General features: G+C 39.7%; 2 protein-coding genes and 1 long non-coding RNA gene across 5 annotated transcripts; 1 reads left to right on the top strand and 2 right to left on the bottom strand.

Annotated features, from left to right (window-relative positions):
• The first annotated feature begins 52 nt into the window (after positions 1 to 52).
• On the top strand, positions 53 to 2,173 carry LOC118362081 (uncharacterized). The gene is made up of 6 exons (XR_004821144.2): positions 53 to 163; positions 1,189 to 1,224; positions 1,347 to 1,382; positions 1,539 to 1,556; positions 1,675 to 1,728; positions 2,031 to 2,173. It is a non-coding gene; the product is annotated as an uncharacterized LOC118362081 (long non-coding RNA).
• Positions 2,174 to 2,249: 76 nt separating this feature from the next.
• Positions 2,250 to 5,103, bottom strand: LOC118362080 (uncharacterized). Of its 3 annotated transcripts, XM_035742286.1 has the most exons (11): positions 5,026 to 5,103; positions 4,828 to 4,893; positions 4,691 to 4,735; positions 4,472 to 4,531; positions 3,908 to 4,150; positions 3,619 to 3,681; positions 3,207 to 3,332; positions 2,870 to 2,896; positions 2,665 to 2,748; positions 2,457 to 2,521; positions 2,250 to 2,324 (listed from the first exon to the last, which is right to left on the bottom strand). In XM_035742286.1, exons 2-10 carry the CDS (start codon positions 4,885 to 4,887, stop codon positions 2,486 to 2,488), a joined length of 744 nt encoding a protein of 247 aa, XP_035598179.1. In that variant the 5' UTR covers positions 4,888 to 4,893; positions 5,026 to 5,103; the 3' UTR covers positions 2,250 to 2,324; positions 2,457 to 2,485. The 3 variants fall into 3 exon arrangements, with proteins under 3 accessions (XP_035598179.1, XP_035598178.1, XP_035598181.1); XM_035742285.2 differs by lacking the exon at positions 2,250 to 2,324 and having other exon boundaries at positions 2,391 to 2,521; XM_035742288.2 differs by lacking the exon at positions 2,250 to 2,324 and having other exon boundaries at positions 2,391 to 2,521; positions 3,908 to 4,069.
• Positions 5,104 to 6,884: 1,781 nt separating this feature from the next.
• On the bottom strand, positions 6,885 to 9,602 carry LOC127913425 (collagen alpha-1(VIII) chain-like). The gene is made up of 7 exons (XM_052485365.1): positions 9,458 to 9,602; positions 9,059 to 9,205; positions 8,763 to 8,825; positions 8,342 to 8,425; positions 8,160 to 8,210; positions 7,886 to 7,973; positions 6,885 to 7,779 (listed from the first exon to the last, which is right to left on the bottom strand). Exons 1-6 carry the CDS (start codon positions 9,467 to 9,469, stop codon positions 7,911 to 7,913), a joined length of 420 nt encoding a protein of 139 aa, XP_052341325.1. The 5' UTR covers positions 9,470 to 9,602; the 3' UTR covers positions 6,885 to 7,779; positions 7,886 to 7,910.
• Positions 9,603 to 13,987: the final 4,385 nt, after the last annotated feature.

Here is a 13,987-nt window from a genome sequence, read left to right as displayed (position 1 = left end):
CTATCACAGTTCCTTTCCCTTGGTTTAAAAACCCTGTCAGTTGTTTACTCTAGATCTCAATCTCTCTGTAAATGCCATGTTTTAAGTTCTCTGTGTTTCACTCTCTTGTTGTGTATTAACCTCTCTTTTGTTTGAGCACCTCCATAGCACTTTGTCCTCACCTGTGAGTATTGTTTTTGGTTATGGTATTTGTGTTTGATTGCTGGTGGGAAAAGGGGAAACCAAGACAAGTTGCCCATGGGCATACACTACCCGTAGGTAGACTTTGTTAAATACACTAGTTAGAACTGGGCGGACCACCCACTGTATTTTTATTTAGTTAGCTGTTAAAGTAGGCTAGTCTAGCTTAGGGGTGTTTTTGAATACTTATTGTTTCTTTCCTTGGGTCCAGCTCAGCCCCTTTTCCTGCTCCCCCCATTACTGTGTGTTTATTAATAAACTCTTGAGTTTGATGGTAGATTTCAGTAGTCGTGGTTATTTCGTTCTCACTTTCACTTTGTCACAATTATAATTTGCATTAGTTATGCTACGGGTCTCACTACCATCCCCCCCTAGACTGGGACAAAAGGGATTCGTAACACTGATATTGGCAGAAAGCTTCATTTCTTGTTAATCTAACTGCACTGTCCAATTTGCAGTCCCTATTACAATGAAAGAATACCATGATATTGTTTGAGGAGAGTGCACAATTTTGAACATGAAGAGTTATAAATAAACAAATTAGGCACATATGGGCAGTCTTGATAAAACATTTTGACAGAAATGCAATGGTTCATTGGATCAGTTTAAAACTTTGTACATACACTGCTCCCATCTAGTGGCCAACATTTAAATTGCACCTGGGCTGGAATAATATACATTATGGCCTTTCTCTTGCATTTCAAAGATGATGGTACAAGAGAAATACAAAAGAACAGTTGGTTTTCTTTGTATTATCTTTTACCAGATCTACTGTGGTTATTTTTCTACATTCCTTTCACATTTCCAAAAACTGCAAAGTGTTTCCTTTCAAATGGTACCAAGAATATGCATATGCATGCTTCAGGATTTGGGTATGTCATTTTAGGCCAACATTTTAAAAAATGGGCGGATCCTTAAGAGGTGAAAATATTTACAATGCTGAACAAACAGAACAAGTTGATTTTAAAATTAGACTAATAACAAATGTTTTATTTGTCTCAATTCCAGCCTTACCTGAAGCTCATCTACAACCCCTCAGCTACAGTATGTAAACATTTATGTTTTAACATGATCAAAATATCACAATGTTAACAGAATATTTTGTCAGCGTTTTTTATAATTACATTTACAAATGTTTAAATGTTTATCTGTTATTTTCCCTGCAGACAAACATCTAATTTGAATATGTGATAACAACACTTGTAAGTATCTCATTCAGATTTTAATTTTTCCTTTCAGCTTTAGTGTCATAAATAAATATTGTCAAATGTAACAATATTGCTTATTTGTCAATCAAATGACACTCACAATACCATCTAAAACATGCATTATTATAATCTTTCAACCTATACCCAAAGCTCCCATCATTCATGAAGGTAAGAAATTACTAATAACAATGCTATATTCTTCCTAATATGATGTGTTGTATCTGTATTCTTACAGTACACTAATATATTTCCTACTTGAACCATGTTATGACTGATATATCTGCAGGCTGAGGAGACGGGACTTGGGAGGGGGAAGGAAAGTTATATGGCGGTGTGGAAGGTGAGGCTATCCTGACTAGTCAAGCACTTTGGCTTCAAGTACTTCTTTCTCCCTGTTTATAGGGAGAAGAAGCCCAAGGCTTGCATCTGGATTGGATTGAGATGACAAATTTACATATCTTTCTGGAGTACATTAAACTTTAAAGATGAACAATGGATTTTTAGTTGCTAATATTCTTCCTAAATACCAAATCAATTTCTTAACTCATGAGACCACAAGTTTTAGGCTAACAATATATGATTTTACTCGTTGGTATGGGTATGCAGTGAGGTCGTTTCAGGATGATATTTCTGTCTATTCAGGGGACCCCTTTTGGCTCAAGAGCACACCAGTGGCAAGTTGTGTGACCTCTTTAGATCATCTTTATATCTATACAGTACATGGCAGGTGTTGGTGTCCAATTACATCACAGAAGTAACCACCTTCTCAATCAATTGCTATCTAACATTCATTAAAACGTCCACCATGCAAACTAAGAGCTTGTTTTTGTGTGCATACAAAGTACAATTGACAACTGGGACTTTGCTTGATAATGGATTTATTTGACAATAGAAAATGTAACTGAAAACAGATCTTAAATATTGTTGTGTCGATCCCTGAGAATTAAACAGAAATGAAACACTTAAATGGAAGTACAGTATATTCCTGATATGAATACATTTCAGATTTTCAGTTAAATGTCTCCTTCCCATATTAAAAACCTGGAAATGGCCCTAATGTTACCCTACCTCAATTTTCCTTGCCCCCACATACAATTCTATTGCTCAAACAGGAATGAGAAGTTGGGACGACCCTGTAAAAAATGTTTAGCATGATGACATGATAACAAGAACAATGTTTCATAGCTTATGTTAAAAATCTATATAGACAATGTATACATACTATAATATATTATATTAGTATTGTTAGTTATAGTATAAGAAGTAGAGGTCATACCTCGTCTATGCCAGGGTCAACTGTGTCTCCACGGTGATCTGGTGGAGGGTTGGCAGCCTCTGTCTGGAATCTTTTAGGCCATGTCTATCAACACAAATACAGTTGGATATCATACAGCAGTCTCCATCAGCAGCCCTCACATAGAGGCCACATTAATGTTATCCGTCCATACATGATTCAAACACAGTAGTAAGAGAGGACTTACCTTTCCTGGTGCCTGAGGTTGAGCAGCCTGTTGCAATTTTGAAAGGGAAAATAATAGCAATTAAGATACTCTGTCTGGCCTATAAAATGATTGTTAGTTTAAAATGAAACAAATTATGAAATGACGACGTACTATCGGTTCATTGTCTCTAATTTCCTTTTGAGAATATTTGACCACACTTCAAACTGCCACAGTCAACTTTCGTATTCTCCTGGAACCGTGCCGCTTATGCATAGTTTAATTGGAGCGTCTCACACTCTGCAAAGGTCATGCATCTAGTGTAGCAGGCCAGTATCATGGGAAGGGAGAGCACAACGATCTAATGACCACTCCTCACCTGTAGTGGGAACTGTGGTTTCTGAGGGGTCTTCTCCGAGTTCTGCTGGTTCTGCCCGTTCACCTGGTTGTTCTGGTTAGGCTGGGGGTAGTTGGGGTAACCATAAGACGTGTAGTAGGGGTTGCCCTAGGGAAGATACACTTGTGAAAGTTAAGAGTCGTAAACGATCAAAAAGTGTGTTTTGCATCATGTTATTCAAAACGCATCATCATTTAGCTTTTTAAGTGCTTTACCTTAAACTTGACATACACACTTTGTGGGGACCATATCAACAGTGGACTAACACAATTCAACAAAAAATGGGGGGTAAAGTGATCCTTTAATATGAATAAAGAGTATATATAATTTCTTACAGTGAATACCAGATGCACATTGAGGAACAAATCACATCGAAAGAGAAACTCCACTGTACCTGCATTCTTGGTTGCTGGGGAAATGAAAAGGATGGGTAGTACTGAGGAAACTGGGGAACCCCCTTCAGGAAAATATCAAAGAAATACAACTTCAATCAATACTGGAAATTACCTGACACGTGGTATTTCATTGAATTACATTTGTATAAAAACAGACAAACTGACTTCAGGAAATAAACATGTCTATTCATTAGTAAAAGCTGGGAAGCCTTTTGTCATTGGTATCCATCGAATACATTGGTATTTCAATGAATTTGTGTATAAACATACATAGACTAACTGATCTACCTGTGCAGGGTTTTGAGGTTGCTGGTGGTTAATTTGGATATTTTGGTTGTTGGGGTCCTGGGGGGCCCCAGGATGCTCCTGTTGGGCATTGGTGTACAGCACGGGGGGCAGCTGGTTCCCCTGTGTAGGGAACATCTTCTGGGGGCCGAAAGGGCCTCCCACCTGGGGGTTAAAGTTCACCATCTGGGGGAGACCCAGTTCAGGTTGCTGCTGGATCACGTACTGGGGCATGAACGGAGACGCCTGAGCAAACAAGGTTGGGTAAAGAAATCTGTCTCTGACCTAAGATCATGTCAAAGCTTTGCTGACCGAAGTTGTTCAAGTGGTGATGAGCAATTGAATGAACAATTCAGCTGATGTGCCAAAGCTGAAAATTAGTGTAGTTCAAGGTGTAGTGGGAATGGAAGCTGCTTCTGAAATACATTACTGGAGACCATTTTGAACTATTATGCTGTCTACAAATGTGGCTAATGATATCAATCTTTTTGTTCTACAGTATGTCTTTAGCATTGTCATGGCTAATGATTTCTATCTCGATTGAGTTCGATTGGATTGGTTCAGTACCTGCATTTGTGTTTGCCCAAAGCCTACACCTGTCAGGGTCAGTCCATTGAATCGCAAGATCTGTAAAGGATGGGTGAGCAGTCAGAAAATGTTTTTGACAAACATTACTCTACATTGCATTGTAATTTACGAAACATCGATTTTAAAAGGTAAAAATCATGACCTACAAATGCAATGTCAAGAGTTGCAGACAAAAACATATGGGGCAATTCATTGTACCTCATTGCTGTTACTTGCGAGGATTCCAATTTGCTGTTGATATAACTTTAAAAAAGCAACAAAAACAGATTGTTATGATTCATTTTTAAGTGTAGCGCTATAAATGACGGAATGTTCAAGTAACGTGTGAAACTCACAGGAAGTGAAAGGCTAGCACCAAAAAGGCAGACCAAAACAGTTACAGTCTGCAGCTTCATGATGTCCTACAAAAAAGACAGAACAGATGTTGTTGATATCTGACATTTCAATACATGTTACCATCTTGAGCATATTGTACGTGATACAAACTTATTTTTAACTGTTTTTGTTGACACAAAAGCAAGTGACAGTGTTACCTTATCAGAGAACGCCAGCTCAGTCAGTCTTCCTTTTTTCCTGTGTGTTCTTTATATCTCCGTGCAGCCTACTGTGTCTCTCCTACTTTTAAACTATCTTCCCATTTGAGCTGTCATGTCCTAGACACACACAGACTATGGTTAATGACGCATAGGCTCTTTGAGATGACATCACTCTCAGACTCAGACAGTTACGGTGCAGGTATATGCAGCTGTATCATTATGGACTGACCATAAGTCAAAATGAATCTCATGGCTGGCCATTATCTATCAGGGGTGTCATACTCCATTTCTCATGTTGTCTAATATGTTGACTCTACAGTATGTGACACATACTAGGTGGATAACAGTCAACTCTTCTCCCATTATTCCAATGGGTATTCTGCCCCTACAGTATGTTCACAATATATACATCATCTCCTATTATACTTCACTTTCCCTATATTAGCCAAAAGACCCTTGAACTCAATGCCTATTATGTAAACGATGAATCTACATTTTTTTGTAAACCTTTCAGAGAGACCTGTGATTATAATGTGTCATTGAAAGAGAGTTTGCTGCAGGTAGTCAAGAGTTTTCAGACAGATGATTTGTCTATGGACTGGTGTGGGGTTGATCTGTGTAAATGGAAGTATTTTGATTGACATTTTCAGTGTTGATTGTGTCCTGTAAATAAGGTATTATAGGCAGGTAGCTGTAAGGCTGCTGAACTGGCAACAGGAGGGCTGCTGGTTTTAGATCCTAACCGCCATCATTTGGTTAGGATAAAAGCAATCTCTAAAAGAGATTGAGGAAGTGTGAGACGTGCCATCTACAGGAGAACACTTGCCCTTGTTCTTCATCAGGCCCAGTTCCCCTCAGTTTTAGTTCTATGTCCCTATATAAAAATAGCCAAAAAAGTTACAATGATTAAGTGACAGGTTGGTGCAAAATCTGTACCAGCTAATCTGCCACTGCCAAAGTACCCAAACAAAGCCAAAAGATGAAGGAGAGTGATGAGCAGCAGCTGCAGCATCAAATCTCCAGCTAGCTTCGCAGGCAGAGCCTACCCACCCTTCCACAAGCACTGCCAGGATATTGGCTCCACAGCCCCCTCCACCTCTGACTGTTCCTGACAATCTTGGAACAGAGGAGCCAGCCCAGGTTAATCTGGAATACAACCCTAGCCGCAGGTTCTGTCCAAAAGCTCTCATTAAATTGCATTTGGTTCATAGGAAGAGTTTCTGGAATACTGGGTTACTGCAGAATTCAATGTAAATCCAATGCAAGATCCCAAATGATGGCTATTCGGATCTCCATTCGCCTGTTGTTTACTGTGTTTGGTTACTGTTAATGTAATTAGTCTAAATATAGATTGTGTCTTGTCTTTATCCATCTGATATTTTCTCTACCAGGCCTACTTGGTACAGTTGTTTTGTTCTGCTCTCATTCATTTGTTCGTATTTGCAGTTTAGCAGTATTCTAAGCCAAACTGTTATTAAGTATTTGTGTTTGCATGCATAAATAACTAGGCTACTACTTTCAGCATTTGGCTTGCATTATCTTGGTAAGACAGCTGCGTGTATGGCTGAATTCACATAGGTTGTTTGTAATAGGTGAATGACCCTATCTATCGTGTAGCCTATATTCATTACCAAAGTGTAAGTGCTTTAGTGTGTAGGGCGCTGTCCATTGTGCTGATACAGTGCAGTGGGGACAGGCTACAGATTTTGCACCTTCCTGTCACTTCAAAATAACTCATTCAATGGTCTCGGAGTCTTAGCATTTGAACTTTGTTTATTGTGGTATAGCGTGATATAAGCAGAATTCAATATAATTCCATTGCAAGAACCCCCCCAAAATTGTGCCTCCTCCCCAATTTCAACTGCTCCCTTAGTCACTTTTTCATGGCACTGCGTCTGTTCTTCATAGAGCCCTGGAGTCACTTGGAGCCTGTCTATGTACTTCTTCACCAACAGTTTCTGCACTTTCTCCGGTCCTCACAAATGATTAAACGTCTGGTTTCCTGGACAGAAATTCAACCTAGTCCTGGACTAGAAGGCATACTCAGTGGAGATTCTCCATCGAAAGTGCTTCTTATGGAGTAAAGTGGGCTCATAATATGCATTTCATTCTGCCACTAGATGACAATATAGGCCAAAATTAGATTCTAGAAATCCTGGCAACATGCCATACATTTGCATGATAAACATGGAAGGGACAAAAATCAACCCCTTTCATGGGGTGGAAAACCATTTCAAACCAAACAAGCAAACAACTTTTATGAAGGCTAATAATCATGTTTATTGATATTCGAACAAATATACATGGACAGAGGCAGGTAGCCTAGTGGTTAGAGTGTTGGGCCAGTAACCGAAAGGTTTCTAGATCGAATCCCTGAGCTGATAAGGTTAAAAAAATCTATCGTTCTGCCCCTGAACAAGGCAATTAACCCACTGTTCCTAAGTCGTCATCGTAAATAAGAACTTGTTCTTAACTAACTGGCATAAGATCTGAATGTATACAATGTTAGAAGACATTATACGTTGTCATTTAGCAGATGCTCTTATCCAGAGCGATTAACAGGAGAAACTAGGGTTAAGTGTCTTGCTCAAGGGCACATCGACCGATTTTTTTTTTTTTTTTTTTTCTTTTTCACCAAGTTGGCTCAGGAATTCGAACCAGGAACCGTTCGGTTAATGGCCGCAAGCTCTTAACTTAAAGCGCTGTGGACAATTTGGTGAAATTCCCGTGTCCATGTTCTAGAGCAGACACCTGTAAATAAATGACCAAAGATAGTTATTGTTTATCATTTTTTTCAATAATGAGATATTGCACAATACCACAAATGTAAGCAGACTGTTTGTATTTGGATGTATACCTTGCTCCAATCCAATTTGTCCACTCTAAACTTGAATATTGTCTAAACAAGTAGTTGGGGATGGAGTTGTGGTTGTCTCAGTTGAAATCTGAATGAGAAAAGATAGCCAACAAGTATAAATACAAATCATTAAAACCCTTCTGATAAACAGGAGCTATCTTGTCGTTTATAAGTTCATAACACATTCATAACCCATACATAACACATTCATAAGCAGTAGTTAAGCATTTCATAACTAATGTATGTATCAGATTAAATGTGCATAATTCTCTACCTGAATGTCCAAATCAGGTTTCATGGTGTGCGCCCTCCTTATCAGAAAGCGCTAAAGGTGAAAATCGTATGAACGTACGCATATTAGCTAGATTCCTTTCCTTACACAGAGTTAATTACATATTGAGATACACTATTGACCATGAGGCACGTGCACTGTACAGTCAGCGACCAGTACTGTACCTTGAATCTTCTCACTGGCTCTGCTTGTGGAGGACCCTGCTGTGACTGCTGCATCAAGGGAATCCCACCTGCACCTTGGACTCCCTAACCAGAAGGAAGAGTTATTATTATATATATACATTTATTATAAATTGTAAATGATGGAATGGTCAAAATGTTCAAAAAAAATGTATTCATGTATTTTCCTGGTATGTAATACCCTCTCGCCCTCCGGTGATCATGTCGCATTCACGTCAAGTCGGAAACTCAGGACCTCCGAGTTAAAATTAACATAAGTTATTTGCGTAGAGCTTCCTATTGGTTAATTCCGATACCTCCCAAGTAGGAAACTCACATTCCAACTCTTCCGCCTACGTTAGCAAATTTGAAATGTCAGCATAAATAACACAGCATACGTTTGAATACATAGAGTCGACTATACCATGACTTGCTGTTGTGGAGGATTCAATCCTGTCATTTGAGGGACGCCCATGTAGTAAGGCAGCTGTTTAAGGGAGAAGTGACATATTAATTACTGCAAAGCCTTTCCCATGGTTTCTTCTCATATAATACCATAATAACATCAAAAGACAAAAACATCATGTGCAATATAAACATGCAGGTCAAAAATGTGCACAATGTATTTTCCATTTTTAGAACTCCTAAAATGTTAAAATAACAGAAAATAATATATGTAGCAGAATAAGAGTATGAAAGTGTATTTATTTCGGGTCATACCCCATTAGCTGGTGGGCCAGGATACTGGTACTGCCCAGGGAAGTTAGGGAACGGTTGAGGCTGCTGCATTCCGACATTTGGGAATCCATAGGGACCAGCGGGGACAGCTTGGGGCTGCATGACATAAGTGGGGACACCTGGAACCATCTGTATGAGTGAGGGGAGAAAGTCGTGCCAAATTATTGAGCACTTAGATAAAAATATTGTTTTCCCTCATCTGTCCCTAATACACAATTGACTGTCTGTTGAATAAACTGTTATGTGAAATTATTTATAAAAAGGTGTATAAGTAGTTTAAAAACAGTTACCTATTTGTTTATCCACCTGTAGTGAACAGTTACTGTATAATACATTTCTTGAAATAGAATGAAAATGCAAACAGAGATATTGATGACTGACCTGGGCAAACATAGGCTGCCCAATCAACCCAGTGCCACCAGTGAGGCCAGGGTTCAGGCCCCCCAACACCAGTCCAGGGTTAACCCCAGACACAACTCCACCATTTAGACCTCCCAGCAGCCTCAGCTTCTGAGAAACGGCAAAGATAGATATGATATGACCTTTAATTCTAACAAACAGCTTCTTCTGAAGTGTGCTCTTATTCAATACTTCCCATCAACCTAATAGCATTGGATTGGTGAAGGATAAATATGTTTTTAGTGTCCAGCATCCTACCTTGCCAGCATTGACCTAAAAAGAGATCATTGAGAAAAAAAATATTGGCTGAGTCATTGTGAACGCTACCATTAGATGTTGTACATTGTTGTGTGATGATAATGTGATATACTCACATTGAAGATGGTGGCCATGAAGGCTACAAAAAGAAGAACCTTCATTTTGCAATCTGGAATCTTGACAGACCACAAACGTGATTACTGTTGCTAAGCTACTGTACTATATACATTATATAGATTATTTGCTGCTACAAAATTATCGAATCATATATAATGTTTGAATATGAAGGCAAAAATACAGACCTTAAGGTTGTGAAAATTGTTTCGTTTCAGGTGCTGTCCTCCAAGCAGTATTCTCAGTTGCCCTCTGACATTTGAACATAGCCTTTTATTGACGTTTGATCTTCTAAAGTAACCAATTAGAACAGAGGCCAGAAATGAGAAATCTTCATGTTGGTCACCTAATGCACATAATAACAGAAGGGACCAAATTAAAATGAAGCCAAAGGCATTGTGTGGTTTTAATCTTCAATGACACCAATACCTCGTCCCCAAAATTAGATCATTGTCCATTTTTCCAAATATTACTAAGTGACCACCAGTGACCGCAGTAGGACCGTGAAAGGTCACAAACAGATTAATCAACCAGGTTGTAATCCTGGAGCCCTGTGACCTAAGTAAAGCATGAAATCCACATGGGTAAAGAATCTAAGAATGAAAATCAACATAATATGTTTGTAGATTGCTTCTGTATACATTTACCTATATGTACTATCACAATTGTTGTGGTTTTAACAAATAATGTACTCATGTACTTATGTACACCCTTAAGCAGGGTAAATGCATACTGTACTTATTGCTTCCTAAAGAGATTGTGAACGGACTTGTGACATTGTTAAACCTTAAACTGCCTATTTTCTTTCACATGCTGTAACAGCCATACACATGTTCACAGGACCCATGCTTAGTTACGACACTTCTCCATTGTGATTGGATAGGAAGGGTGTCATGCAGCTCATAGGTTGTCTGAGATTGGTGTATCCGACTACAGTATTATAGGTAAATACCACCTAGGTGAGTCTGCGGCTGTATTGTGGTAATAGAATCTCATGTCGTTTGTGAAGTATGAGACCAAATGCTCCCACTTTGTTTTTTAATTATATGTTACGACTAATGACTCATCCTTTTTGGTTATACACACACATTGAAAAACAGTTAGACTATTGTCCAAAATATTATAGAATATAATACGTTTTTTGATTAAAAAAATGTCCCATAGTATGGTTCAATCCATAATGGCTTGTGTTTGTCTTGAACATCTTACTGAAAATGTGAAACATTTTAGTGACATATTTGTGGGTTCATGAATGAATGGGCAGGGAAAGTTCATAATGCAGTATGTGAACTTCACTGTCGTAAGAAAGCATGTGCAGCTTGTTCATTGCATAGGAGTAATATTCTATGAAATCAGTGATCATTTTAAAAATTTTGCACAAGGAGAGTTTTTAAAGATATTTAAGTGCCACGAAACTGTTTGAATTAGAGCACTCAAAACATAATGTGAGAAAATGCTTAGGAAGCAAGAGGGTAAAATTGACTGGTCACTTGTGCTGGAAGGTATACGGGTAGACAGTGCCTGTGAAGCCTTTGAAGTCAGTAGTGATGTTGGACGGGCGGGCAGGTGCAGGCAGCGATTGGTTGAAGAGCATGCATTTAGTTTTACTTGTATTTAAGAGCAATTGGAGGCCACAGAAGGATAGTTGCATGGCACTGAAGCTCATCTGAAGGGTTGTTAACACAATGTCCAAAGAAGGGCCAGATGTATTCAGAATGGTGTCGTCTGCTTAGAGGTGGATCAGAGACTCAAGAGCAAGAGCGACATCATTGATGGACACAGAGAAGAGAGTCGGTCCAAGAATTGAACCCTGTGGCACCCCCATAGAGACTGCCAGAGGCCCGGACAACAGGCCCTCCGACTTGACACACTGAATTCTATCAGAGAAGTAGTTGGTGAACCAGGCGAGGCAATCATTTGAGAAACCAAGGCTATTGAGTCTGCCGATGAGGATGTGGTGATTGACAGAGTCGAAACCCTTGGCCAGGTCAATGAATAAGGCTGCACAATATTGTTTCTTATCGATGGCAGTTAAGATATCGTTTAGGACCTTGAGCGTGGCTGAGGTGCACCCATGACCAGCTCTGAAACCAGATTGCATAGCGGAGAAGGTATGGGATTCGAAATGGTCGGTAATCTGTTTGTTGACTTAGCTTTCGAAGACCTTAGAAAGGCAGGGTAGGATAGATATAGGTCTGTAGCAGTTTGGGTCAAGAGTGTCCCCCCCTTTGAAGAGGGGGATGACCGCAGCTGCTTTCCAATCTTTGGGAATCCCAGACGACACGAAAGAGAGGTTGAACAGGCTAGTAATAGGGGTTGCAACAATTTCTGCAGATAATTTTAGAAAGAAAGGGTCCAGATTGTCTTGCCCGGCTGATTTGTAGGGATCCAGATTTTTCAGCTCTTTCAGAACATCAGCTGACTGGATTTGGGAGAAGGAGAAATGGGGAAGGCTTTGGCGAGTTGATGTGGGGGTGCAGTGCTGTTGACCGGGGTAGGGGTAGCCAGGTGGAAAGCATGGCCAGCCGTAGAAAAATGCTTATTGAAATTCTCAGCCAAACTCTTTTTCTTTTGCAAAGGTAGCAACAGCCAAATTAGCCAGTATGCTAGCAGAGCTTGAATGCTCCAAAGCCACAAGCCTGGATAATATTCCTGCAAGGATTCTTAGAGATTCTGCTGAGCAAATTACCCTTGTATTAGGCATATCACTAATCTCTTTCTTGAACAATACCTCTGTATAAGAAGAGGATAATGTCACGCCCTGAGCCCTTGGCTCTCTATGGTGTTGTAGGTCAGAGCGTGATTCGGGGGTATTCTATACTTTTCATTTCTATGTTGGTGCTCTTGGTATGGTTCCCAATAAGAGGCAGCTGATGTTTGTTGTCTCATACTTAAGTTCTCCATTGTTCCCACCTGGGTTGTAGGATATTGTTTGTGTTAGTGTGTTTAGCACTACGGCTTTCACAGTCATATTATGTTTGTTTATGGTTTTGGTAGTTCCACTTTGGATGTGGAACACTAAAGATGTGGAACTCAAATAACGCTGCACCTTGGTACGTCCTTGTTAACGACCGTGACAGATAAAGTCTGACCCTGGGAATTATAGGCCCATCTTCAGTATAACATCAAAGATCCTGTAGAGAGTTGTACATGAGCAAATGCATGAATATGTCAACAAAGTCTAACCTTTGATTTTCAGTAAGGGTTTAGAAAAACATACTCATGTCTGCTTTACTTACTATCGCTGCACTTAAGTAAAACTGAGGCAATTCTTTTTTTGGTCCAGACCTTGTGTACGTCCTCTGGAGACAGAGTGGATATAGCGGGTGAGGTGCTGACTACCAGAACCTGTGTTAGCTATCTGGGATGCATCCTTGATGGAAACTTTGGGGCATGGTCACTAAAGTGTTAGGGAAGGTTAATGCCAGGACCATATTTTTTGCTAGAACGTTCAAGCTGCTTGATAATGACTCCATTTTGACTACACTAGTACTTCCTGGTTTGAGGGCTTATCTAAGCTTTTGAAGGGGAAGCTCCAGATAGCCCAGAATAAGCTGATCAGGATACAAAGTAACTGCAATGATGAGATAGACGTTGATCTTGTTTGTTTTTGTGTTTAATTATCTCTCTGCCATACTGTGATCAACCATGTTCGATCTTGCCTAGCTTAGAGAAATTAAGGCTGGCTATAACCAGAATAGAAAGAGTGGGAGGCCCCGGTTCACAACTGAGAAAGAGGGGAAGTACATTAGTGTCTAGTTTGAAAAATAGATGCTTCACAAGTCCTCAAATGGCAGCTTCATTAAATAGTACCCGTAAAACACCAGTCTCAACTTCAACAGTGAAGAGGTGACTCCGGGATGCTGGTGTTCTTTTGCCCATCCTAATCTTTTCTTTTCATTGGCCAGTCTGAGATATGGCTTTTTCTTTGCAACTCTGCCTATATGGCCAACATCTCGGAGTCGCCTCTTCACTGTTGACGTTGAGACTGGTGTCCTCTTGCTCAGTTGTGAACCGGGGTCTCCCACTCTTTCTATTCTGGTTAGGGCCAGTTTGTGCTGTTCTGTGAAGGGAGTAGTACACAGCGTTGTACGAGATCTTCAGTTTCTTGGCAATTTCTCACATGGAATAGACTTCATT

Source organism: Oncorhynchus keta, chromosome 29 (assembly GCF_023373465.1).
Source record: "Oncorhynchus keta strain PuntledgeMale-10-30-2019 chromosome 29, Oket_V2, whole genome shotgun sequence".
NCBI lineage: Eukaryota > Metazoa > Chordata > Actinopteri > Salmoniformes > Salmonidae > Oncorhynchus > Oncorhynchus keta.
Note: the sequence above shows the minus strand (reverse complement) of the source record. Positions and strands in the feature narration are given on the sequence as shown.

Bases quoted from the DNA above. Each gene is read 5' to 3' on its own strand.
- LOC118362080 (XM_035742286.1), bottom strand. From the start codon at position 4,887: ATGAAGCTGCAGACTGTAACTGTTTTGGTCTGCCTTTTTGGTGCTAGC. The intron at 4,532-4,690 runs GTACAATGAATT...CATCCTTTACAG, and splicing joins TCGCAAGTAACAGCAATGAG to ATCTTGCGATTCAATGGACT. The intron at 2,522-2,664 runs GTATGACCTCTA...CATTTTTTACAG, and splicing joins TTGACCCTGGCATAGACGAG to GGTCGTCCCAACTTCTCATT.
- LOC127913425 (XM_052485365.1), bottom strand. The intron at 8,826-9,058 runs GTATGACCCGAA...TCCCTTAAACAG, and splicing joins CTGGCCCACCAGCTAATGGG to CTGCCTTACTACATGGGCGT. The intron at 7,974-8,159 runs GTAGAGAATTAT...TTTCTCATTCAG, and splicing joins AACCTGATTTGGACATTCAG to ATTTCAACTGAGACAACCAC.